This window comes from Oryx dammah, unplaced genomic scaffold (assembly GCF_014754425.2).
Source record: "Oryx dammah isolate SB20612 unplaced genomic scaffold, SCBI_Odam_1.1 HiC_scaffold_5, whole genome shotgun sequence".
Classification (NCBI taxonomy): domain Eukaryota; kingdom Metazoa; phylum Chordata; class Mammalia; order Artiodactyla; family Bovidae; genus Oryx; species Oryx dammah.
The window spans coordinates 57,585,666-57,613,139 of record NW_024070189.1 but is presented as its reverse complement, the minus strand read 5'-3'; the positions used below and the strand labels follow the sequence as shown (position 1 = coordinate 57,613,139).

General features: G+C 40.0%; 2 protein-coding genes across 6 annotated transcripts in view; both read left to right on the top strand.

Moving 5' to 3' along the window:
* Positions 1 to 2,271, top strand: part of LOC120863273 (protocadherin gamma-B4-like) — a 39,149-nt gene extending 36,878 nt beyond the window's left edge. Inside the window, exons 2-3 of the mRNA XM_040239399.1 lie at positions 1,039 to 1,044; positions 2,101 to 2,271. Of these exons, the coding sequence (XP_040095333.1) occupies positions 1,039 to 1,044; positions 2,101 to 2,271 (177 nt within the window). The remainder of the gene's footprint in view (positions 1 to 1,038; positions 1,045 to 2,100) is intronic.
* LOC120863539 (protocadherin gamma-C4) overlaps positions 1 to 27,474 on the top strand; it is a 171,054-nt gene that overhangs the window by 83,253 nt on the left and 60,327 nt on the right. Inside the window, exon 1 of one of the 5 annotated variants that reach the window (XM_040239872.1) lies at positions 1,172 to 4,755. The exons of the other annotated variants lie outside the window; for them this stretch is intronic. Coding sequence (XP_040095806.1) covers positions 2,332 to 4,755 — 2,424 coding nt within the window. The 5' untranslated portion in view covers positions 1,172 to 2,331. Of the gene's footprint in view, positions 1 to 1,171; positions 4,756 to 27,474 lie in introns of those variants that run through there. 5 annotated transcript variants of the gene reach the window in all.

Genomic DNA, 27,474 nt, shown 5'->3' with positions numbered 1-27,474 from the left:
TTTTACCTGGTGGTGGCCTTGGCCTTGATCTCGGTGCTCTTCCTCCTTGTGGTGATTGTGGCCGTCGTCCTGAGCTTTCGACGCTCCTCTAGCCTGGCCACCCAGGGCTGTTTTCAGCCTGATCTCTGTTCTAAGACTGGACCTGAGGTTCTCCCCAACTACAGTGAGGGGACTTTGCCTTATTCCTACAATCTGTGCGTTGCGGATTCTCAGAAAACAAGGTTCGACTTTCTCACTTTGACGCCAGAAGAGGTGTCCCCACAAGATCTTTCCAATGAAGCTTCTTTGGTAGTAAGTGTCACTGAGGAGAATAACAAGTTAAGCTGTAACTCTGTTGCTTCTACTCAAGTGAGTTTTAATGAAGGCCTTTCATCTGCATATGGGTTTGGATTGTTTTTAAACCAATATTTAACAAAGAAAAAATCTTAAACAGATTATATCTACTATCACTTCACTTTTGTTTGCCCACTCTGTCTTTTCCGTTTCTTTCTGGGTATGTCAACAACTCTTATTATTAACCCTCAAGTATTTAAAATATTTTGACAATTTCATCTGGGTTATTCTATTATCCCCACACAAAATCTCTCTTACTGTGAGATGTGGATAGTATAATGCTGCTGCCATTCAAATATTTTTAATGGAAGCATGATTTTTTTTCCTGTGGGTGTTTCTCTTTTTTAGAACATTAATATCTTAGCATATAAGGCTTTTCTTTACTCTTTTAACTACAAAGTGAGAGGGGAATGCATACAAACGTTAACATTAAGGACATAATAATGACTACATAATATTCAGGTACATTTGCTAAGGATTCTTTGAGTACCACTGAACAGATAAATTTTATGTCCTACCTTTTCTCAGAGCTACCTGTTGATTTCATTGCAGTGTTGAAGATGTTATTTATGGTATACCTGCCAAATATGCTTATTCATAAATATTTACATATGTGAAAGCACAATAGATTTTTTCCCTATATTTTGGTGGGCTTCCAAGTATATTACCAGTAAGTGTCAGTAACTGGAATTTGGTGTTTCCCAGAAAAAGGTGAGTTTATAATATTTTGGTTTCTAATTTTCCTAGACATTCTCTTTTTTAACTGAAGTATAGTTGATTTACAGTGTTGTGTTAGTTTCTTATGTACAGCAGCGATTCATATATGCATATTCTTTTTCAAATTCTTTTCCAATGTGGTTTATCACAGGATATTGATCCTAAACATTCTTTTGAAATATATATTAGTAGAGTCCTACCCATATCCCCAGCAAATGCTAGTTGGAATGCTTTCTTTTTTTATTTTATTGTGATTGTGCCCCTCCTACCATCTCATTGCAGCTTTTCCTTTGACTTTGGATGTGGGGTATCTTTTTTGGTGGGTTTTGCATCTTTCTGTCCATGGTTGCTTAGTGATTCGTTGTGATTTTTGGCGCTCTTGAAGGAGTAGGTGAGCACATGTCTTTCTACTCTGCCATCTTGAACCATTGTCTCTGGAATGCTTCTGTTTTGTGCTAAAAATGTGTGTCTTCTTCACTTGATTTCCTGTCAAGTGTGATTCTGATAATGTGTACAATCATGTTTATTTTTAGGTTGCCATATTATTGTAAAATTTTGATTTTTAATTGCTAAATGTCAACAACCTGTTAAAGTAGTTCTTCCATTTAGGCAAATTTAAGAATCTACCAAAAAATTTTGCCCCAGATTTTAGTTGACTGAGAATTTTTAAATTATTGTTATATAATTTCTCAAAACATGAAACGCCTCATGAGATTCCCATAATAGGTATGTATGTGTGTTGGGGGTGATACCAAAGCTGGTGTACTAAAATTACATGGTTAAATTTACTGTGTATAGAAACTTCATGTAAAAGCTCATCAGAAAAATCAGAATATACATACAGGTACAGAAAATAATCTCAGGAAGGTGGCTGTTTATGAGAAGTTTAGGGAAATAAAAAGAAGTTCACTGAAATTCCAAATAAGATGAATACAGTAGTTTTAGTTGGGTCCACTTTCATCCCTATTTGAAGAACAGTAGGTGGAGCTATTTAAGGTCTAGAAACAAAAATGGTTTCCCGGACTTTAAGACTGTGCAGTAATTGGTTAGGACTCTGAGTGCCGCTGTTCACCAACCAGGAAGAGAAGAGCAGAGAGATCCTGCCAGCCGTGCACGCCCGTGAAGCACAAAGCACAGAAAAAAATTAACCGTCTCTCGGACTGTGAGGAAACTGAGCAGAAGAGCTCGGGTCCCCAAACTGCAGATTTTAAGGACGAATGAGCTGATCCGGACTTCGGTGATCAAGGGAAGAACTGGAAGTAATACTCAAGGAAAGTGACAATGATTCCTGAGCGAATGCACGGGGACTGCAAAAAGCTAGTCTTGCTGGGAGTTCTCCTGGGGGTTCTGTGGGAACCTGGAGGCACACAAATCTATTATTCAGTTCCCGAGGAGCTGGAGAGAGGCTCTAGGGTGGGGAACATCGCCAAGGATCTGGGGTTGGAGCCTCAGGAACTGGAGGAGCGCGGAGTCCGCATCGTCTCCAGAGGTAGGACACAACTTTTCGCTCTGAATCCGCGGAGCGGCAGCTTGGTCACCGCGGGCAGGATAGACCGGGAGGAGCTCTGTATGGGGACCGTAAAGTGTCAACTAAATCTGGAGATTCTGATGGAGGATCAAGTGAAAATATACGGGGTAGTGGTAGAAGTGAGGGACATTAATGATAACGCCCCATATTTCCAGGAAGGTGAATTAGAAATAAAAATGAGTGAACACGCAGCTAAAGGGATGAGGTTCCCCCTTCCCCACGCTTGGGATCCGGATATAGGGAAGAATTCACTCCAGAGCTACGATCTCAGCAGTGATACTCACTTTTCCCTTGACGTGCAAAGCGGAGCAGATGGTAATAAGTACCCGGAATTGGTGCTGGAGCGCGCCCTGGACCGCGAGGAAAAGGCCATTCACCACCTGGTTCTCACGGCCTCGGATGGGGGCGATCCAGTCCGCACCAGCACTGCGCGCATCCGTGTGATGGTCCTTGATGCGAACGACAACGCACCAGCGTTTGTTCAATCCGAGTACCGTGTGAGCGTTCCGGAGAATGTGGCCGTGGGCACTAAACTGCTTCTGGTAAATGCCACCGACCCTGATGAAGGATCCAATGCGGAAGTGATGTATTCCTTCCGGTATGTGGACAACAAAGCGGCCCAACTTTTCCAGCTAGATTGTAATTTAGGGACAATTTCAACAATAGGGGAGTTGAACTACGAGGAATCAGGATTCTACGAGATGGAAGTGCAAGCAACGGATAACGCAGGATATTCTGCACGAGCCAAAGTCCTGATCACAGTTTTGGACGTGAATGACAACGCCCCTGAAGTAGTAGTCACTTCTCTCTCAAACTCCATTCCGGAAAACTCTCCCAGAGGGACGTTAATTGCCCTTTTAAACGTAAATGATCAAGACTCTGGGGAAAATGGACGAGTAACCTGTTTCGTCCAAAGGAATCTGCCCTTTAAATTAGAAAAGTCTTATGGGAATTATTATAGTTTAATCACAGACACACTCCTAGACCGAGAACTGGTTCCTAGCTACAACATCACCGTGATGGCCACTGACCGAGGAAGCCCGCCCCTGTCCACGGAAACTCACATCACCCTGAACGTGGCAGACATCAACGACAACGCGCCTGCCTTCTCTCAAGCCTCCTACTCGGCGTATATCCTAGAAAACAACCCCAAAGGAGCTTCCATCATCTCTGTGACCGCTTATGATCCCGACTATGGAGAGAATGCCCAGGTCACTTACTCCTTGGTGGAGGACACCCACCAGGGAGCTCCCCTGTCCTCCTACGTCTCCATAAACTCAGACACTGGTGTCCTGTATGCGCTCCGCTCCTTCGACTATGAACAGTTTCGAGACTTAGAGCTACAGGTGATGGCACATGACAGCGGGGACCTTCCACTCAGCAGCAATGTTTCTCTGAGCCTGTTCGTGCTGGACCAGAACGACAACTCGCCAGAGATCCTCTTCCCCGCCGTACCTACCGATGGCTCCACAGGCGTGGAGCTAGCACCCCGCTCCGCAGAGCCCGGCTACCTGGTCACCAAGGTGGTGGCAGTGGACAGAGACTCAGGACAGAACGCCTGGCTGTCCTACCGCCTGCTCAAGGCCAGCGAGCCAGGGCTCTTCGCGGTGGGGCTGCACACGGGCGAGGTGCGCACAGCGCGGGCCCTGCTGGACAGAGACGCGCTCAAGCAGAGCCTGGTGGTGGCGGTCCAGGACCACGGCCAGCCCCCTCTCTCGGCCACCGTCACGCTCACCGTGGCTGTGGCCGACAGCATCCCAGATGTCCTGGCTGATCTGGGCAGCCTAGAGTCTCCAGCCAGCTCCGACGACAAAGGCCTCACACTCTACCTGGTGGTGGCGGTGGCCGCGGTCTCCTGTGTCTTCCTCGCCTTTGTCATTGTGCTACTGGCGCTCAGACTGCGGCGCTGGCACCTGTCGCGTCTGCTCCAGGCTTCGGGCAGCGGGTTGGCTGGCGTGCCGGCGTCTCAGTTTGTGGGCGTGGACGGGGTGCGGGCTTTCCTGCAGACCTATTCGCACGAGGTCTCGCTCACCGCGGACTCGCGGGGGAGTCACGTGATCTTCCCTCAGCCCAACTACGCGGACACGCTCATCAGCCAGGAGAGCTGTGAGAAAAGCGAGCCTCTCTTGCTCTCAGGCGATTCCGTGTTTTCTAAAGATAATCGTGCATTAATTCAGGTGAGTGCATATCAAGTATTCTCTTAGCTTTGAGCAAGATACCTCTTATTATGGGTGATTAATATTTATTCGGAATCTAGTAAACAGACCCCGAGAAATTTATATGAAGATTGCGGACACCGATGACAACCCGGCGGTCTTCCTTCAGGCCTTCCATCACACCTTATTTATAATAATTTAAAACATATATTTGTATATTCATATATTAAATTTTATATCTACTTTATGAAGTACTTTTTAATACTCTATATAATTTTTCTAATTTAATTTACCAACTGTACCAATTCTTATGAGTTACCAACTCTTCCTGGTTTTCACTGCTGTTTTAATTTTTCATTGGCCATGCAACAGTTTTATGTTGAACATCTGATGACAATTTGTCTGTTAAGAACACAGATTCTTCTAGAGGGGATAAATCTCATTCAATGAAAAGTCTGTAAATGATATTTTATGTAAAGTTATATAAATAGAGAGACGTCTAACTACACAAAATTGTTTAACAATTTCATAAATTACATTTAGTTTCTTTCAAAGTGCAGTGATTCTTTCTGGTCATTAGAGGTGTATACATTACACTTTATCAGAATCCTAAGTCATTTCATGGTTTGAAATTATTCACAAAATCCCAAATATCATGAGTTTATTCTTATGCATTTAAAACTTTCTCACTGAAATATACACAGTGTAAGTGTTGTCATGAGGAAAAACTGAAGAGATTATTTTTTAATCCCTATTATAAATTTCAGGAACACAAGTCTATATGTGTTCCCAGGTTAGATATTTCTTTTGCCCGTTTTATCTACATGGATGATCTTAATGATGTTTCTGTGAAATATTCAGAGTAGACAAATTGTGTTTTGAGCACATTTTTGATATCATGGTAAATTTATAGTAATTCTCTCTTCATGTGTAAAATTTCCCATAATTCTCACATACATGGAAAATTTTCTTGAAAATGTACAAATTCTGTTTCCTTATATCCTTATGCTTATTGTAGAATGTCAAACAAAAATCAAATGCTATATTATTCTTGGGAAAGCATTGCTGGAACCTATGAGAAGCCTGATTTCTTTTGGTAAATTCTTATAAAGGGATAGGAAAATATAGCATCCTAATTATTTTCTCCTGACTTGTTGCTTTTCTATTTTCAAAAATACAATAGTTAATTAAAACCTAGACTTATAAAAGAGATTGAAAACCATTTGGGGAATGAACAATAATCAAACTGCCCTAAAATGAGACAGTTGCTGCTACTGGAGTTTACATGTCACTTTATGGTTCTTAACCGAGACAATAAAAGGAAGCATAGAATGGGTCTACCTGTCAAAGTTTTTTAATGAAGTTTTTGAGCTTATTGAAAATAGAAGTTTGTATTGACATTAAGTTCCAGATGGAATTTTTAAAAATAATTTCTTAAAGTATTTATTTACTTATTTGGCTGTGTCAGGTCTTTTTGTGGCATACAGAACCTTCGATTTTCTTTGCAGCATGTGGGATCTTTAGTTGCAGCATGCAGGATCTTTTGGTGGTGTTGTGGCATTGGAACTCTTAATTGCTTCATGTGGGATTTAGTCCCCTGACCAGGATTTGAACCTGGCCCCCCTGCATTGAGTGCACATAGTCCCAGCAACTGGAGCACCAGGGAAGCCCCCCAAATGGAATTTAGTAAGTAGACCTTTCTAAATAATATCAGGGAAAACAGAGGGAAGCATAACTTCTATTGTTTTGTAAAAGCTATCAAAATGTTTATCAGGTGGCCAGTTTCATGTGTCCATTGATTCAATGAAAGATGCAATATGCAATATAAATTATTTGGAAAGCTGAACTAGTCCAATTATGTTTATTTCTTTTCACATAACCTCATTTACGGAGAAACCATTAAGAGCTAGGGTAATGATTAGTGATGACCCTTAGGCTGTATCTCAGGTATCAATGATCTCAATTATGCTTCCAGTATAAGCTAAATCGGCTTCATTAAATTCACTTGTTGAGTGAATGAATGGACAAATTTATGTGCTCTGGATATTACCTAATATCAGTACTCTAAGACGTAGTATGATAGAGAAACAGCAGCTACATAATGAAGTAACTCCTGTGTGATCTTTAACATTATTTAATTGCTTACAGGTTTAGCAAAATAAGAATTGTAATATGTAATCTGAAAGACTGTGGTGAAGACTAGTGATAACATAATATAAACCATCTAGTTCATAATATGTACTTAATTAACAGGAAATGCTCCCCTTTCTTTAAAACATTGTCAATAGAAAAAGAAGTTGTGCTTTCATTATCACAACACTAAATGTTCTATTGGGAAAATAATAACTTGTGTGCGTCTCCAGATAATACAATGGGATGACCCGTGAGTGGAAGTAAAACTTTTCTAAGAAGTTTATGAAAGCTGCTATAAAAATCTTAAGCGCTTAGGCACATTCTTGATTGAGAAGACCCTGTTTAAAGTTGTAAAAGATAGAGGGAGGATTGTTTTCGATGAGACAGTTTTATGAGTGTGAAGTTTGCTCTGTCTGAACCATGGTTTTACTTAAACAAGGATCTTATCTAAGGACCATTTACTCCAGTAGAATTGCGAGGATGGTTTAAGTGGAAAATGGATCACTGAAACCTGAGAGCTGGAGTTATTTGGTTTTGGCCACCTGAGGATTTAAGTTAATAGCTGCACAAAATATCAATCTTAGCTTTAGGTTATTTGTTGATAATTTTGGATTGATAGATAATTGGGATATTTGTTGATTGGTTTTTTAGAGTAATTGGGCAGTAGGTTTGGATGTTTGTGTTTCTTCTGGTTTCAGTAATGAAATTATGTAAAGAACTTTTATCTTCCTCTGTGTTATATGAAAGGTGGATATGCATTCACTTAATCTATTAAGTTAAGCAAAGTATTCAACTACCACTTTAAAGTTGTAGTTCCACTATTTTATAGCACCTAAAATTGGACTAATCTGTCAGCAGACATTCTTCCTTGACTTCCATTCTATAAGAGATACTATCTTCCTTGAAGCAGCAGTGACCTAGGATGTTTGCTGAATCTGTACAACTTGTTGAGACTACTCAACTCATGGGTTATTTTAAATGGCATTAAAAGACTAATGATAAATGAGTAGATTGTAATACAGTTTCCTCAGTTACATTTACAGAGTATAACTGTGATCATAAATTGATTAGTTTTGGTGAAAAATCTGCTTTTTCTCATGCAAGATATCAAGTTCAAAAAAGTAAATGCCTTCATGTTAGATATGTGCCACTCTTCATATTTCAGTTATATATCCCAATAAAGCTATTTTTAAAAAATTTTAAGCAGTTACATAATTGTGAAAGGATGTTGATCTAACTAATGACTGTATATTTTAGGAAAGAGACAGATTTACATTCTAATATTACACTTAGAGTTTTTACACTCATTTTTAGGAAGCCATACCTAATGAAAATTTATCAATAATAGAGCACACTCTTCAGGACACATTTAAAATCACTGATAGGAAAAAATAGCCAATGGCAAAGATAACTGAAAAAAATCTTTGAGAGAGGATAAGATTTCTGGAGACCAAATTAGAAGATCTCTGGCTCAGGAAAATGTGATGAAATTGCCATCAGACGGACCATAGAGCAGGTAAAATAATTTCAGCTCAGTTCAGTCGCTCAGTCGTGTCCGACTCTTTGCAACCCCATGAATTGCAGCATGCCAGGCCTCCCTGTCCATCACTAACTCCCGGAGTTCATTCAAACTCATGTCCATTGAGTCAGTGATGCCATCCAGCCATCTCATCCTCTGTCATCCCCTTCTCCTCCTGCCCCCAATCCCTCCCAGCATCAGAGTCTTTTCCAATGAGTCAACTCTTTGCATGAGGTGGCCAAAGTACTGGAGTTTCAGCTTTAGCATCAATCCTTCCAAAGAACACCCAGGACTGATCTCCTTTAGAATGAACTGGTTGGATCTCCCTGCAGTCCAAGGGACTCTCAAGCATCTTTTCCAACACCACAGTTCAAAAGCATCAATTCTTTGGCACTCAGCTTTCTTCACAGTCCAACTCTCACATCCATACATGACTACTGGAAAAACCATAGCCTTGACTAGATGGACCTTTGTTGGCAAAGTTATGTCTCTGCTTTTCAATATGCTATCTAGGTTGGTCATAACTTTCCTTCCAAGGAGTAAGCGTCTTTTAATTTCCTGGCTGCAATCACCATCTGCAGTGATTTTGGAGCCCCCCAAAATAAAGTCTGACACTGTTTCCACTCTTTCCCCATCTATTTCCCATGAAGTAATGGGACCGGATGCTATGATCTTAGTTTTCTGAATGTTGAGCTTTAAGCCAACTTGTTCACTCTCCTCTTTCACTTTCATCAAGAGGCTTTTTAGTTCCTCTTCACTTTCTGCCATAAGGGTGGTGTCATCTGCATATCTGAGGTTATTGATATTTCTCCCAGCAATCTTGATTGCAGCTTGTGCTTCTTCCAGCCCAGCGTTTCTCATGATGTACTCTGCATATAAGTTAAATAAGCAGGGTGACAATATACAGCCTTGACATACTCCTTTTCCTATTTGGAACCAGTCTGTTGTTTATCTATATGTAAAAAGAAATCAGTGTTTCCACAATTTTTCCAAGAGAAGCCATGAAAAGATCTAATATGTTTAATAATCATTGAGAACAAGTGTAATTTCTTAATTCATCTTTAGTTCTCTGAAAAATTTCACACAGTAGTTTGTCTACCTTCTAAATAATAAAAGGCTTGAATCCGGTGATTAGAAAGTAGTATCCTGGGGGAAAATCATAATGCAAAACCCATTTTACTTGTGCTTTCCTTCTATATCAAACTCCCAAAAAGAGCCAATTCTCTGATCTATCTATATAAATCTAAGGAATTGGAGATTAATTAAATTTTTAAAATAGATGCCACAATCCATAAGATTTCTATATTGTGAAACTTCCTAGAAGCTTTCTATATGTTTACAACTGAAGATCCAGCCAGTAGTTCATCCTGAGACTGTGTATATGAAAAAAGTAAAGTCTTTTCCCCCACCAAAAAATAAAAAGAGGAAAAACATTAAAAATAAATAAAAAGAAAGACCTCAACCTAATAATATTTTTAAATGACAAGAAGAAATAAAAAGAAGTAATCACTTTGACTGCGTATGCTGGAGTCGTCGAGAATATAAATCTCCAAGAATATTTAATTGCCCAAGTAAGACTGTACTACTTCCTTTCAGCTTGCAGATTGCAGTGAGAAACAGCTTTTTCTCTTTGCTCTCAACTCTTCAGAACCTCAGCTTCTGATTTCTTCAGTTTGCAGTTCTAGAGTAGAGACCCAGAGTACTGCTATCAGCCCACGTGGAAACAGATAAACAGGAGATCCCATTGTGTTTCCTCTGGGTGGCTGTCCTAATCAGAACTTGCAAAAAATCTGGGGCTGGTTGTCCAGAAATTAATGGGCCCAGAAGTTTCAGGTTAATGTCGAAAAACAATACCTCACTTGATGTGAAGAAAGTGGGGATGGACCTGGAGCTGATATGTCCACACACTACATTTTGTATCATACATTATAAATGGTAGTTGAAAATTCTTTTAATGTTTTTCACATTAACATATTCAAAATATAAATGATAATACTCCCCAGTTCAGCAGGAATGCTGTTGAGTTAAATATGTTAGTTGACTCAGCCTGGAGCAGGATTTGCAATAGTACCTGCAAAAGATCCTAATGTTGAAAGCAATTCCTTTGCAAAATTATCACCCTAGCGGCAACTGTGTATTTGTCTTCGAAGTGAGAGACCAACAGTGGAAACGAATAGACTGAACTTGTTAGAGAAATCACTAGCTTGAGAAAAGCAGAGGTCGAATCTCTTAGTCCTGGCAACATTAGATAGCAAGGAGCACCAGAAGCAGAACTGCTCAGATCCCAACACTGGTGGTCAACACCAACTACAACCTCCCAACCTCCGATTTCAGCCAGAATGTATACAGAGTCAGCCTTCAAGAAGACATGCCACTGGGCATCTCCGTGCTGAGACTGAGGGCTGCTGATCTGGACAAGGGCATCAAAGTGGAAATCAGGAATGCCTGTGGAGCCCAGCATACCCATATCCAGTTTGGCTTTCATCATGGTAGAGGAGAAATGAAAACTTCAAGTAAATTGGAATATGAAGAGATTAGGAGCCTGGTAGGCTGCAGTCCACGGGGTCGCACAGAGTCGGACACGGCTGAAGCGACTTAGCAGCAGCAGCAGCAGCAGCAAAGAGTGTTCCATGGTTTGAAAGGAAGGAATGAGGGTGTGTGTGTGAGGGCGGGAGGCGGGGGGTGGATTGATTTCCCAGCATTGTTGAAATCAAAATTCTAGATGATGACAACGAAGTACTGGAGATTTTTTTTGCCATACCTGATGGCTGTGGGATCTTAGTTCCCCAATCAGGCATTGAACCCTGGACCTCATTAGTGAAAGCTCAGCATCCTAACCACTGGACCACCAAGGAATTCCCCCAGAGATAGTTTTTACTTCTATTCTTGTAATTCCTGAAGATGCTGCCCCTCAGATAGTACCTGCTCTGTTTTAAAACACAGAATCCAGATTCAGAAGAAAACAGGGAGGTCACGTGTCTGGTACAAGAAAACGCGCTTTAGAATTGAAACTTCCACCAGTAATTGCTACAAGCTTGTCATGGATGGGCCCCTAGAGTGGGAGCAAACCCTGGAGTACAATGTCACCATCACAGCTGCTGACCAAAGTAAGCCACCACTCCCCTCCAGAAGAAGCATCTGGCAGCCCAGTGGCTGGTGGTGTCGACAACAACGTGCTAGTTTTCATTCAGGCCTCCCACATGGTCCACGTGGGTGCAGACAACCCTCCTGGCACCTCCACTGCCCAAGTCTGCATCTCACATCCCAGTCTGGGACCCAAGAGCCATATCTCCTACTCCACCGTGACAGATTCAAATACTTCAAGCGAATTTGAGCTAATGCAGAATGCCAAATCGAGACTCTTCCTTGTGACCAGGTAATTATACAAATGGATCCAAATAATGGTAGCATACCATTTTACCAGACTTGCAGATTATAAACAATTCAAGAAGTATATAATAACATTTGCAAGTAAAACTCCCTATTATATTAATACTACAAGTTTTTTGGAAGCTTGCGGTCTGAAATAGAACAACCACAACCACACACATGAAAATAGTTACCTTTGGAAAGTGAAAATGGGAAAAATGGATAATATGGAAGCTCTGAAAAAAGTGAAAGGAGGATTACTGGTAAGTAAGGAGAAAGAATATTAGGAAGAAGATGCGTTGGAATGTGTCTGATTTTTAGTCATGGTAGGGTTCCTTGTTGGTGTGGATTCTGTTGTCCAAGATATGTTAATTTTATTATAAATTCTGCTTAGCTGTTGGTTTCTAAAAGGAATTCAACAAATCAGATAATTTGGCATCTTCAAACTGATTCTGATGCTTACCTGAAAAATTTGCTAAAGCTTGAAAACCAAGAAAAGGCAAGCATTTCAACACTAGGTCTCACTTTATATACTGGATTTGCCTTATTTAACATTGTTCTGGCAGTATGTCAGAGAAGGCAGTGAATATTCCTGGTGAACAAAGGGCACATATTTGATACCTACTGACTCTTCTATTTACCTTATTTAAAGTAGATTTTTGCATATGTGGTACGAGGCAGTGATTCAGTGAGGTAGGGTTCAAGGTTCTTTTTTCCCATATGGATGCCCAGTTTTTCCAGCATCACTTGTCAAAAAGATTTCCCTTTTCCTATTGAATTGCTTTGGCACCCCTGTTGAAAATTGTTCGATCAATATATGTGGGTCTGTTTCTAGATTCTCCATCATATGTCATTGATCTGTCTATGCCTTTGCCAATACCACTCTGGCTTGATTATTCTAGCTTTATAAGTCTTGATGTCAGTTAAGTAAGTCTTCCAAGTTTTTTCTCCTTTTTCAGTGCCATTTTGACCATTCTTAGCCCTTTGCCTGTCCACATAAAGTAAAATTGTCTTGTCATTTTCCATAGGGGAAAAGCCTTCAGGGATTTTAAAGGGGATTGATTGCCTTGAATCTGTAAATCTACTGGTGGAGGGGTTATCTTAACAATGTTGAGACTTGCAATCCAGGTGGATAGTATATATCTCATATTTGTTTATTTAGATCTTAAGTTCTATCAACAATGTTTTAGGTTTTGTATATCTTTATTTCTATGCATTTGATGGTTTGGGATATTATTGTAAAATGTATTTCTTGTTTCATTTTCTGATTGTTCGTTGCTCGTTTATAGAAAAACTATTGATTTTGTATATTGCACATGCTTTTGAAAAGCAAGAGGTGTGACATGCGCTATTCTTATATCGTGTGAGAATATTAATGTAAGAGAATATAGTATTAGCTTAAACCACCTCTGCATAAGTTCAGCCTTCCTCTTCTCTGCAGAAATAGGTTGGAAGAGTCCACCCCAAACCAAAGAAAATACTGGTGTCTGCCCTTAGTCTAGTAGTGGATTGATCATTCATTCATTTCTGTAACAAATATTTATTAACCGCCTACTATATGCAAGGCACTGTCCTAGGTGCCAAGGATGCAGCAATAACAAGGCCACTATGATTTCTGCATTAATGGGCCCCCATTCTAAGATACAAACTTTTACAGGTCTGATATATGCCACCAAGGAGAAAGGCAGGGTGTGAAGAGAGCTTGTAATAGAGAAGGCTATTCTGGTTTGAAGGGTCAGGAAATAATTCTTAGCATGCTGTCTGAAGGATGAATATAAATTAGCTAGGTAGCAGGGAGATTAAAGAAGAAATTGTCGGCCAGAGGGAATAGTAAAGGACTTAAAAAAAGAAAAAAGGTAAGCAATTATAAAGGGCTACAGAGGCTAGAAATGGAAAATAAGTGAGATACTTTTTAAGTAATCTTGTACTTAGGAGCTATTGAAAGATTTTATAAAAGGCAGAGACACGCTATGGTTTCAGTTTTTAAAAGATTACTCTGATTGCTGTGTGGTGAATTGATTTATGAGGGTTATAAATGGAAGTAGGGAGAACAGATGATAGACTATTCCTGGTAAGAAATGATGCTGGACTGCATTCAAGAGAAGGTTGTAGACATAAAATGGGTAGATTGAAGATGTATTTAGGAAACATATTTAACAAGACAATAATGGAGTGGGTGGGATGTAAACTCCTTAAGGGCAAGGGACTGTTTTGCTTATTGTTATAGTCTTAATTGAACTAATCTCGTTACCTGGCACGTGATAGATTCTCAATGAAATACTGTTGACTGAATAAATACAAAGGATGAAAAGGAGGACATGAGAGTCATTTCCAGGTTTCTGAATTAAGGAACTGGATGCACAAAGGTACCATTTAGTGATATGTGGAAGGCTAGAGAAGGGTAGATTTCATAGAAATTGAGAATTGAGTTGTAAGCATGTTAGGTTTAAGAGTCTGAGAAACATCCAAGTGCCAATATTGAGTGTGGTTGGACATATGGTCACCATTTTTAAAAATGACTTTATTGAGGTATTATTGAGATATTAAAAGTTGTACTTACTTAATATATACAACTTGGTGAGCTTAGAGATAAGTATACTCTAGTGAAACCATCATCACAACCAATGCCACAAATTTCTATCACCTCCAAAAATTTCCTCCCACCTTCTCTATTTCCCCTGGAGAGGGAAATAGCTACCCACTCCAGTATTCTTGCCTGGAGAATTCCATGGACAGAGGAGCCTGGCGGGCTACATCCATGGGGTTGCAAAGAGTTGGACACTACTGAGCGACTAACACTTTCTCTTTTTTGTGTATGTGTATGGTAAAAACATAACAAAGTGATTGCTGCTGCTAAGTCACATCAGTCGTGTCTGACTCTGTGCGACCCCGTAGATGGTAGCCCACCAGACTCCCGTCCCTGGGATTCTCCAGGCAAGAGTACTGGAGTGGGTTGCCATTTCCTTCTTCAGTGTATGAAAGTGAAAAGTAAAAGTGAAGTTGCTCAGTCGTGTCTGACTCCTAGCGACCCTATGGACTGTAGCCTAATCAGGCTTCTCTGTCCATGGGATTTCCCAAGTAAGAGTACTGGAGTGGGTTGCCATTACCTTCTCTGAACAAAGTGATTATGTGTTCTTAAAATCTTTTTATGAAAGGTTTCCACTTGCTGTAGGAAAAAATACCCAGTGTATGACTGCATGCTATTGCATGAGCTGACTCCTGCCTACCTCTTGTACTTTTTCAAGGCACTCTTCCCCTCAGGCTCTACACTATGTTCTTTTTCCAGTTCAGTGCAGGAATGATGCATTTTTTTTGTTTTCTTTGCCTGAAACACATTTTTTCCCCCATTATTCCTCTCTTCACGAACAGAAATCAGAAATCTTACTAATAAATCTTACTATGCAGATATGCAGAAATCTTACTATGCAGATATGCAGAAATCTTACTCTTTTTTTTTTTTTGAGAACCAATACTGTTTTTTTTTAATTAAACTTTTTATTTTGAATTGGAGTATAGCTGATTAACAATGTTGTGACAGTTTCAGGTGGACAGCAAAGGGACTCAGCCATCCATATACATGTATCCGTTCTCCCCAAACTCCCTTCCCATCGAGGCTGCCACATAACATTGAGCAGAGTTCCATGTGCTCTGTTTTATTATTTTGATTTTTGAACCATGTAAATGTGTTTCCTATCATAAAATAAAGAAAATTACTAAGATTGAGGTAGATTGCAGATTTACAAGGACTTGAAAAGATGTCCCTGAGATATTTTTAAGTGGGAAAAGCAAGTTGCAGAGCAGTGTATGTATTGTAAAATGATCCCTGTCGTGGAAACAAACAGCACGCACATTCACGTATACAGAAAAATGTTTGAAAGTAAACATAATGAGGTATTAACAATAGTAACCTCTTGGGGGTGACTCTGGAGGTAAGGTGAGGGTGGTGAGGGGAATCTGATGTTTTATTTTCTTAAATCTCCTTTTAAATCAAAGTATTATTTATATACAGTGAAATGCAAGGATTGTATTTTCGTGCTTTGGCACATGTATACACCACCATATAATCTACCTACATGAAAATATGAGAAATTTCTATACGCTCAAGGGCAAAAGAAGTTCTATGACCATTAATAATGTTGATTTCTGGGAATTCCCTAGCAGTCCAGAGGTTAGGGCCCCAGGCTTCCACTTCAAGGGGTGAGGGTTCGATCCCTGGCTGAGGAATTAAGATCCCACAAGCCTCACGGCACTGTCCAAAAAATCACTGTTGGTCTCAACTTGATGCTTAAACACTGTTATTTCACGTAAGGAATATTTATTTAGAGCAGGGGTCCTCAAGCCACTGGTCTGTGGCCTGTTAGGAACTGGATTGCAGAGCGAGCTGCTGGCAAGCAAGTCAAGCTTCATCTGCCACTCCTCATGGCTCGCATTACTGCCTGAACCATCTAATTTCAACTGCTGACCACTGAAGGGCCATTGCCAACCACTGATCAGGACAATAACTCACTTTTTGCACTTGCCACAGGATCTCCCTCCAGGGGGAACACATTAAATGTTCCCCTTTAATGTGTTAAACACACATTTACACACAGGATCCTTTAATGACCCTGGGACTGACAGTTAAGTCCCCAGTGGTTTGGGTTTGCATATGCCACAGGGTATGTGAGCAATAGAATAAGAAAGAAACTTATAGATTTCATCTGTCTTCTATCTGGCCCCACCTCAGACTATTAAGGTAATTAATCAGAGATGCTTCCTGGAGAAAAGCACTGCTGTGTTAACCTGTGGTCTTGTTATTCCTCCTCTTCAGTACTCAGCACAGCTGGGGATGCTGAGAGAGGACAAGCCAAGACCAAAAACTCAGGCAGGGCTGGTATTATCTCAGTGTTGTTACTGCTTGTATTTTGCTCAAAGGTCATGGTATTTTCTGTACTGTGCCTATTAAACAGGAGAAGGTAATGGCAACCCACTCCAGCACTCTAGCCTGGAAAATCCCAAGGACGGAGGAGCCTGGTAGGCTGCAGTCCATGGAGTCGATAGGAGTCGGACACAACTGAGTGACTTCACTTTCACTTTTCACTTTCATGCATTGGAGAAGGAAATGGCAACCCACTCCAGTGTTCTCGCCTGGAGAATCCCAGGGACCAGGGAGCCTGGTGGGGTGCCGTCTATGGGGTTGCACAGAATCAGACACGACTGAAGTGACTTAGCAGCAGCAGCAGCCTATTAAACATCTTACATTTTATCCCTAGGCGGAGCAGAGGGAATCTGTTCACAGACTGGGCAACAGCGGTGGCCTCACTATGAAATGTGTCTGATTGCTGGGTGTGCAGGGAGATGCCTCTATTGATGTAGAGTAGAAAGTAGAAGTACTGGCTAAACATACATGCCTTAAATAATACTAGACATGCAATAACTCTCCTGTCTAAGGAGACGCACCAATGAGACAAGTGGTCCTTCAAAACAGGATGGCTCTGGACATGCTAACAGCAGCACAAGGTGGGACCTGTGCTTTCATTCAAACTCAGTGTTGTGTATATGCCCGGTGACTCCCACAGTATTTCCTCTGCTATGAAAACTTTAGACCAGGACAACACTACCATAGATTCCTTCTCCATCGACCTGGTAAGCACTTGGCTCTAGAGTTTGTCCCTATCCTGGCGAATGACTATTTTTGCCATACTAGGTATCTCACTCTTGATAGTGTTTAGCTGCAGTATTGCTTTTGTGGTATGTGGTTGCAGTGCACTTCTGCATACCTGATCCCAGGAATATCCTGGAAGAGAGGGTGGACCAAGTTGTAAGGGTCATGCCGAGTATGTAGGGGCGGAGTATATGATCAGGGCACTTAGGACGGCTGTTTTCTTGCTCAGTCCATCTGCTGTTTTACCAGTCCCGGCATCGCTTACCCCCTACTCACGTGTATCCACTCATCTTAATCATAGGGTTTAATCAGTAGCTAAGTGCTTGCCCCCTGCCCCAGCAGCTGGTTTCCCTGGTAACTGATAAGCCAACCTGACGTCATTTCCTCCCTATAAATGGTAGCCTCCATTTCCCGTGAGTAGCGACGTTGTTCGGAGAAGGCAATGGCACCCCACTCCAGTACTCTTGCCTGAAAAATCCCATGGACGGAGGAGTCTGGTAGGCTGCAGTCCATGGGGTCGCTAACAGTCGGACACGACTGAAGCGACTTAGCAGCAGCGAAGTTGTTGCCAAGTCCTGACTGCTGTGTGCTGTTCACAGTGGGGTGTTGCTCCACGACCTTCTGACTTCTAAAATTCCCTGTCCGACAAATTGTTGATGTCTCTGTCACGGTCTCTGGACTTTTCTTCACTTTCACAGCTGGGCTACTGCAGAGCTAATAGGCCTGTGGGCTGCAGCCTAACATGGTAAAGGTAAACTTTAATTAGTTTCTTAAGTATCCTTTCAGCGTTTCTTTATACAAATATGGTGAATTATGGATACATGTTCTTATTTCCCCACTTTTCGTACAAAAGGGATAACATACTGTACACTGTTTTACATCTTGCTTTCTTCACTCCTTAAAATGTGTCCTTTAAAAATATTTTCATATTAATACATTAAAAAGTTTTTTTTTAAACACCTGCTTAGTGTTCTATTGTGCTGTTAATCAGTCTCCTGGTTAATAAATTGATACATGGATTGTTTCAGTCTTCAAACATTACAAACAGCTGAGTTGAATAGCCTTGTACCTACATTATTTTGTATGTTACAGTAAATTTGTGGGATAATTTTTCAGAAGTGGAATTGCTGTGTCAAAGGAAAACAATAGGCTTGTAATAGGTACCTTCACAGCAAGTGTTTTTAAACTTTTTATTTAGAAATAATTCCAAATTTACCAAAGCGTTGCAATAATTGTACAAAAAATTGTATACGATTTACCTACTTACTGGTTTTAAATGTTTGTTTGGCTTTGTTGTAGGATGTGGTCTTTGTTGTAGGATGTGGGAGCTTTAATCTTCACTGGGGTGTGCGGGATCTCTAGCTGTGGCATGCAGGATCTAGTTCCCTGACCAGGGATAGAACCTGGGCCTCCTGCATTAGTAGCGTGGAGTCTTAGCCCTGGACCATTAGGGAAGCCCCTACCCACTTGTTAATATTTTGTCTTTTGCTACATTTCCTTTATCATTCATATGTATGTGTACACATGTGTGTATACCTATTTATGTCTGTACACGTTACTATTTTTATGAGTCATTTGAGAATAACTTGTATATATGTCTCATTATTTCTGAGCACTTCATTATGTATTTTCTAACAAGGACATTCTTTAGATAACTGAATATCAATAATGAAAATCAGAACATTTAACACTGATACAATAGGATTGTCTGTACTTTGTATATTCAAATTTTACCCATACTTTACAGTAATTCTTTCAAGTCCAGGTGCACACATTGCATTTAGTTGTCATGTCTCTTTAGTTTACCTTAATCTGAAACAGTTCTTCAGCCTTGCTTTGTCTTGCACTGATATTTTCAAAAAACTATAAGTCATGGATTCATAGAATGCCCTTAATTTTGGTTTGTTTTATGCTTCCTTGTGATTATATCTAAAGTAGGCCTTTTTGGGTAGTGTGCTAGTTGTCCATTGCTGTGTAACAAATTAGCTCAAGACTTAAAGACTTAACAAACATTTATTATCGTAAACGTTTTGTGACCGGGAGTCTGAGTTTGGTTTAATTCCTCAGAGGTTGCTGGAATGAGGGCCTCAGCTTCTTGCTGGCTGTTAGCTCGAGTCCTGCCTTAGTTCCTTGTCATGTGACCTTTTGCGTATGTTTGTGTGCGTATGTGCTCAATTGTGTCCGACTCTTTGCGACCCGCCAGGCTTTCCTCTCCATGGAATTTTCAAGGAAGGAATACTGGATTGGGTTGCCATTTCCTCCTCCAGGAATCTGGCTTCTATCAGTCAAAGTACTGTGCTCAAAGTTACTTGTAATATGCTTATGTTATTCATTTGAAATAAAATTAAGTGTATTTGTTTCTATTGCATGCAATTTTAGTTTTTCCACACTCTAAAATTGATGAGTGCTGATTAGTACTTTTGAATATGTAAAGCATTTACACAATTAAAATCAAAACTATTTGTTTTAAGTTATACTCAGGAAATTGTCACTCCTCCTTTCTCTTCTGCCTCATTCGTAAGTCACTGTCTTTTTGCAAAAAAAGAAAAAAATCACTTATATTTTCTTATTTCTTTCTTACACAAAAAGTAACAGGCTATGCAATCATCCCTGGCTTTTTATAGTTACAATATACATACATTTCACTTACCACAGTTGAAATAATACCATTCTCCTAAAAACAGTTTAAACTTTGGTCTCCATAGTAGCAGTTCAATTCAGTTGCTCAGTCGTGTCCAACTCTTTTCGACCCCATGAATCACAGCAAGCCAGGCCTCCCTGTCCATCACCATCTCCCAGAGTTCACTCAAACTCACGTCCATCGAGTTGGTGATGCCATCCAGCCATCTCATCCTCCCTCATCCCCTTCTCCTCCTGCCCCCAATCCCTCCCAGCATCAGAGTCTTTTCCAATGAGTCAACTCTTCTCATGAGGTGGCCAAAGTACTGGAGTTTCAGCTTCAGCATCATTCCTTCCAAGGAACACCCAGGGCTGATCTCCTTTAGAATGGACTGATTGGATCTCCCTGCAGTCCAAGGGACTCTCAAGAGTCTTCTCCAACACCATAGTTCAAAAGCATCAATTCTTCGGCGCTCAGCCTTCTTCACAGTCCAACTCTCACATCCACACATGACCACTGGGAAAACCATAGCCTTGACTAGACAGACCTTTGTTGGCAAAGTTATGTCTCTGCTTTTCAATATGCTATCTAGGTTGGTCATAACTTTCCTTCCAAGGAGTAAGCGTCTTTTAATTTCATGGCTGCAGTCACCATCTGCAGTGATTTTGAAGCCCCCCAAAATAAAGTCTGACACTGTTTCCACTCTTTCCCCATCCATTTCCCATGAAGTAATGGGACTGGATGCTATGATCTTAGTTTTCCGAATGTTGAGCTTTAAGCCAACTTGTTCACTCTCCTCTTTCACTTTCATCAAGAGGCTTTTTAGTTCCTCTTCACTTTCTACCATAAGAGTGGTGTCATCTGCATATCTGAGGTTATTGATATTTCTCCTGGCAATCTTGATTGCAGCTTGTGCTTCTTCCAGCCCAGTGTTTCTCATGATGTACTCTGCATATAAGTTAAATAAGCCTTGATGTACTCCTTTTCCTATTTGGAACCAGTCTGTTGTTCCATGTCTAGTTCTATATTAACTGAGTAATTGCATAAAGTACAAATTTTGCTGTTGACCCTTTCGTCCACAAATTACTTTGCAAATAATAAATGTGCACCATGCTCAGTGACCAGTCATGTGGCTTCTTCCAGTCAGGTAGTGACTGGTCATTGTGCATCTGTCATTTAGCTCATGCACAAATAGCAGAGCATACAGTTGTGTTGGCTTCTTGTCTTCCAGTGATAAAACCACGTGACATTGTACAAAAATGTATGGAGGGAATTGACCGACAAAAATGAAAGTTCAGCCAAGAAACAAAAGTGTTAAGACTCTCAGTAAAATTTGAATTGAACAGAGAATTACAGAATAAATGGTGACCACAGGAATGTTGACACTTGCCTTTAAGAGTCTCGAGAAGTGCAGCCAAAGGAAGCTAGTGGAGGTGAACATAATGACACAAGTGAGGACAGTGGCTGTGATGAAACAATGGAGATGCTCAGGAAAAGTACGACATCAGCAGAATGTTCACATTACAGGAACTCTCGGAGAGATACTTCTGACTTTGAAAGCTCAAAGGATACGTATAACGTTGGAAGTTGATCCAAACATTAAAAGGTGTATGACAGTTGGGCAAGGCATAGAAAAAGATGCTTGCTCTATAAGTTATAGGATGAGAAGAAGCCAAACCATCTTCAAACTCTTGATAAGTTTTTGTTTTTTGGCTGTGTTGGGTCTTTGTTGCTGTGTGTGGACTTTCTCTTGTTGCAGGAGCTTCTCTTGTGGAGCACAGGCTCTAGGGCACTTGGGCTTCAGGAGTTGTGGCGGATAGGCTTAGTTGCCCCAGGGCATGTGGAATCTTCCCAGACCAGGGATAGAACCTATGTCCCCTGCGTTGGCAGATGGATTCTTTACCACTGGACAAACAGAGAAGTCTGATAAGATTTTTATTAAATAAAGCCCTTTAATTCTCAGTGGTTCTAGTGTTTTAGATTATGATGTGGTAATTAAATATTGCTGTTTAATGTCCCTACAAGGGATTCTTTAATGATGTCATTTTAAAAATTGTAAAGATCATGGAATAATCATATTTCCCCACATTGTTTATTAAGGTCACTTTACACAGTTTCAGCTTCCATGGTCATTTTTACAGTCCAGCACTGCCTTGCAGAGTGAGAGCTGATTGTATGTACTCTTTTGAACTTTGCTTTAAAATTCTTTAAAAGTCAATTTCATTGCAGTATTATGTGTGTGGGGGTGTGGGTGTGGGTAATGTACCTTTTACAATTATACAGCCAAGGTGGATTTTGACAGATAGTTACACCTGTGTGACCACTGCTATAATCAAAATATAGAACATTTCTATAACATTAGAAAGTTCTTTCATGCTCCTTCAGAATCAGATCAGATCCTCACATCCCCGGCTCCAGGCCAATACTGATCTGCTTCCTGTCACTGTAATCCAGAATTTTATCTAAATGGAATCCTACAACATGTATTCATTTGTATCTGCCTTCTTTTGCTCAATATATTTTTGGAATTCATTCATATTGTTGCATGTACCAGTAGCTTGTTCCTTTTTATTGTTGAGCAGTATTGTGTTATGTAGTCTTCCCTGGTGGCTCAGTGGTAAAGACTCTCCCTGCCAATGCAGGAGATGTGGGTTTGATCCCTGGATGGGAAAGATCACCTGGAGAAAGGGATGGCACCCACTTCCGTATTCTTGCCTGGAAAATTCCACAGGCAGAGGGGCACGATGAGCTAGCATCCAGAAGGTCGCAGAGTCGGACACGAGTGAGCATGCACACACATGCATGTTGCATAATGTAAATATCACAATTTGTGTATCCACTCACCTGTTGATGGACATTTGGGTTGTTCTCAGTTTGGTGGTGTTCTGGATTAAGGTTATATGAACATTTATTGTACAAGTCTTTTTGTATGTGGCACAGCGGTCTTTCAAGGTGGCACAGAGGTAAAGAATCTGCCTGCCAGTGTAGAAAACACAAGAAACACAGGTTTCATCCTTGGATCAGGAAGATCCCCTGGAATAGGAAATGGCAACCCACTCCAGTGTTCTTGCCTGGAAAATTCCATGGACAGAAGAGCCTGATAGGCTACAGTCCATGGGGTTGCAAAGAGTCAGACATGGCTAAGCATAGCACAGCAACCTCTTTTTGTACACCTTTTTTTGTAAAAAAAAAAAAAAAAATGTATATATATGTGTGTGTGTGTGTGTGTGTGTGTTTTATTTAACTAAAAGCATGATTGCTGGGTCATATACAAAAGGTTTATATTTAGCTTTAGAAGAAGTTTCAAAACTGGTTTTCAAAGCAGTGATATCACTTTGCATTCACATCAGGAGTGTAAGAGAGTTCCACATGCCTCATATCATCACCGATGCTTCCCATTGCCAGACTTTTAAATTTTAGCCACTGTAGTGGGTGTGTAGTACTCAATCATTGTGACTTTGTTTTCCTGTTGAATAAAGATATTGAACATCTTTTCATGTGTTTATTAACTATTTTTCCTTTTATAAAAAATTAGTTAGTTTTTGGTTGTGCTGGGTCTTTGTTTCTGTGCCTGGGCTTTCCCTGCTTGCAGAGAGTGGAAGCTGCTCTCTAGCTGCAGTGTGCGGGCTTCTCGTTGCAGTGGATCCTCTTGTAGAGCATGGGCTCTAGGTCTCACAGCCTTCAGTAGTTGCAGCATGTGGGCTCTGTAGCTGCGGCTTGCTGGCTCTGGGTTGAGTGGGTTTCAGTAGCTGCAGCACAGGGGCTCATTAGTTGTGGCTCACAGACCCTAGAACATGCAGGCTTCAGTAGTTGAGACACATGGGCTCTAGAGCTTGGGCTCAGTAGTTGTGGCACACAGGCTTAGTTGCTGCACAGTATGTAGAATCCTCCCAGAACAGACATCGAACCCGTGTCTCCCGCATTAGCAAGTGGACTCCCACCCACTGTGCCACCAGGGAAGCCCCTTTATTAGCTACTTGTATGTTTTCTTCTTGAAGGCTGTTTGGATCTTTTGTTCATCACTATCTGAGTTGTCTTCTTAAAATTGAGTTATGAAAGTTTCCAAAAAATATATTCTGTATCTGAGTTTTTTAGCACATGTTTTGTGGTTATTGTGACTTGTCTTAAAGGCTGACTTTTCATTTTCTTAGTATCTTTTGAAGAGTCAAAGTTGTAATTTTGATAAAACTCAGTTTATCAGTTTCTTTCTTTTATAATTGTATTACTTACGTTCTGTTTAAGAAGTCTTTGGCTGTTGAAAGTTCTTATTTTCTCCTATATTTTCCTTCAGAAATTTTATAGTGTTATCATTTATAGTTTGGTCTGCAATTCATTTCATGTTTATGCTTGTATATGGTGTGAAGTAAGAGTAAAGTTTTATATTTTTCTCAAGGTATAGTGAGTTGTCCCTTTGAAAAATTTTGCTGAGAACACTGTCAGTTCCCCATTAAATAATCTTGGCACCTTCCTTAAAAATATTTTGACCATAGATTTCTGGAATCTCTTGTTCTAATGCATATGTATTTGTAGCATTGTAATAAAGCCTTGAAATCAGGTAGTATTCTCCAATTTTGTTTTCCTTTTCAAAATTGTTTTTGCTATTCTAGATATTTTAATTTTATATAATAAATTTTGTCATCATCCTGTCACTTAAAAAAAAAGCTTCTGGATTTTTATTAGGGTTTCATTGAATCTATAGCTTCAATTTGGGAAAAAGTAGCTATTAAATTTTTCAATCCATGAACATGAAAGGTCTCTTAAGAACGCTTTCATTTTTCTAAGCGGTATTTTGTGTTTTTCAATGTGCAGATCATCTTATGTTCTGTTTTTTTTTTTTTAATTGAAGTATCAGTTCAGTTCAGTCGCTCAGTCATGTCCGACTGTGACCCCATGAATCGCAGCATACCAGATGTTGTGCCAATTTCTGCTATACAGGAAAGTGACTGTTATACACACATACTCTTTTGGGATAAACCGTAATGGAAATTGGATATAGTTTCCTGTACTATACAGTAGGACCTTGTTTATCTATTTTAAATGTAATAGTTTGCACCTACCAATCACAAACTCCTAATCCATCCCTCTCCCTCCTCCCATCCTCCTTGGCAACCACCAGTCTGATCTCTATGTGTGTGAATCTGTTTCTGTTTTGTAGATAGGTTCATTTGTGCCATATTTTAGGTTCCACACAGAAATGATATCATATGATATCATCTTTCTGACTGACTTCACTTAGTATGCTAATCTCTAGTTGCATTCATGTTGCTGAAAATGGTATTATTTCTTTTTATGACTGAGTAGTATTCCATTCTGAAGGAGATCAGCCCTGGGATTTCTTTGGAAGGAATGATGCTAAAGCTGAAACTCCAGTACTTTGGCCACCTCATGGGAAGAGTTGACTCATTGGAAAAGACTCTGATGCTGGGAGGGATTAGGGGCAGGAGGAGAAGGGGACGACAGAGGATGAGATGGCTGGATGGCATGACCAACTCAATGGACGTGAGTCTGAGTGAACTCCAGGAGTTGGTGATGGACAGGGAGGCCTGGCATGCTGCAAGTTATGGGGTCACAAAGAGTCGGACATGACTGAGCAACTGAACTGAACTGAGTATTCCATTGTATATATTTACCACATCTTTATCCATTCATCTATCAGTACATATTTAGGTTACTTCCATGTTTTGGCTGTTGTGAATAGTGCTGCTATGAATATAAGGATGCATGTATCATTTTGAATGGTGGTATTTCCCTGGTGGCTCAGATACTAAAGAATCTGGCTGTAATGTGGGAGATCTGGGTTTGATCCCTGGGTTGGAAAGATCTTGTGAAGAATGAAATGGCAGTCCACTCCAGTATTCTTGCCTGGAGAATTCCATGGATAAAGGAACCTGGTGGGCTGTAGTCCATGGGGGTCACAAAGAGTCCAACACAACTAAGCAACTTTCATTTTGTCTGGATATATGCTAATGGGTGGCATTGCTGGATCATATGGTAATTCTATTTTTAGTTGTCTGAGAAACATCAATACTGTTTCCATAATGGCTCCACCAACTTACATTCCTACCAACAGTATAGGAGGGATCCCTTTTCTCCTCACCCTCTCCAGCATGTGTTATTTGTAGACTTTTAAATGATGGCCATTCTGACTGGTGTGATGTGTGTTACCTTATTTGTAGTTTTGATTTGCATTTCTCTAATAATTAGTCACATTGAGCATCTTTTCATGTGCCACTGACCATCTGTATATCTTCTTTGAAGAAATGTCTTTTTTTTTTGATTGGGTTTTCTGTTTTTTGTTGTTGTATGAGCTGTTTGTACATTTTGGCAATTAAGCGCTTGTCAGTTGCATCATTTGCAAGTATCTTCTCCCATTCCATAGGTTGTCTTTTTTTTTTTTTAATAGTTTCCCTTGCTATGCAAAAGCTTTTAAGTTTGATTAAGTCCCATTTGTTTATTGTTGTTTTGGAAGACAGACCTAAGAAAACATTGGTATGATTTATGTCAGAGAATGTTTCCCTATGCTCTTTTCTAGTTTTATGGTGTCATGTCTTATGTTTAAGTCATTTTAAGTTTATTTTTGTGCATGATGTGAGGGTGTGTTCTAACTTCATTAATTTTACATGCAGTTTTCCAGCTTTCCCGGCACCACTTGCTAGAGAGACCGTCTTTCTTCCTGTTTTATATTCTTGCCTCCTTTGTTGAAAACTGTATGTGTTTATTTCTGGTCTCTCTATTCTGTTCCACATGTCTGTTTTTGTACCAATACCACATTCTTTTGATGACTGTAACTTTGTAGTATGGTCTGAAGTTGAGGAGGGTTATGCCTCCTGCTTTGTTTTTTCCTCAGGTCTGCTTTGGCAGTTCTGGGTCTTTTATGGTTCCATTTAGGTTTGGGATTATTTTTTTTAGTTCTGTGGAAAATGTCATGGATAAGTTGATAGGGGTCACATTAAATTGGTAGACTGATTTTGGGAGTATTGCCATTTTAACAATACTAATTCTTCCAATCTAAGAGAATGGGTTGTCTTTCCATGTCTTTGAATCCTTTTTAATTTCCTTTATTAATGTTTTATAGTTCTCAGTGTTTAAGTCTTTGCCTCCTTGGTCACATTTATTCCTAGGTTTTATTTTTATTATTCTAAAAAGTTTTTTTTTACATTCCCTATCCAGTATTTCATCATTAGTGTAAAGAAATGCAACTGATTTCTGAATGTCAGTCATCATCTTATGTTTTGATAAATTAGTTGCTTAGCATTTAATGCATTCTATTCTAAATAGCATTTTAAAATTTCATTTTCTAATTAATAATTGCTGTATATAAAATTATAATTAATTTTTGTATATTGACCTTCTGTCCTAAGTGCTCAGTAAGTGGCCTAATTAGATCTACAATATTTTTGGTAGATTCTTTAGGTTTCTCTGCATATACAAATATGTTTTCTGCAAATAAAGACA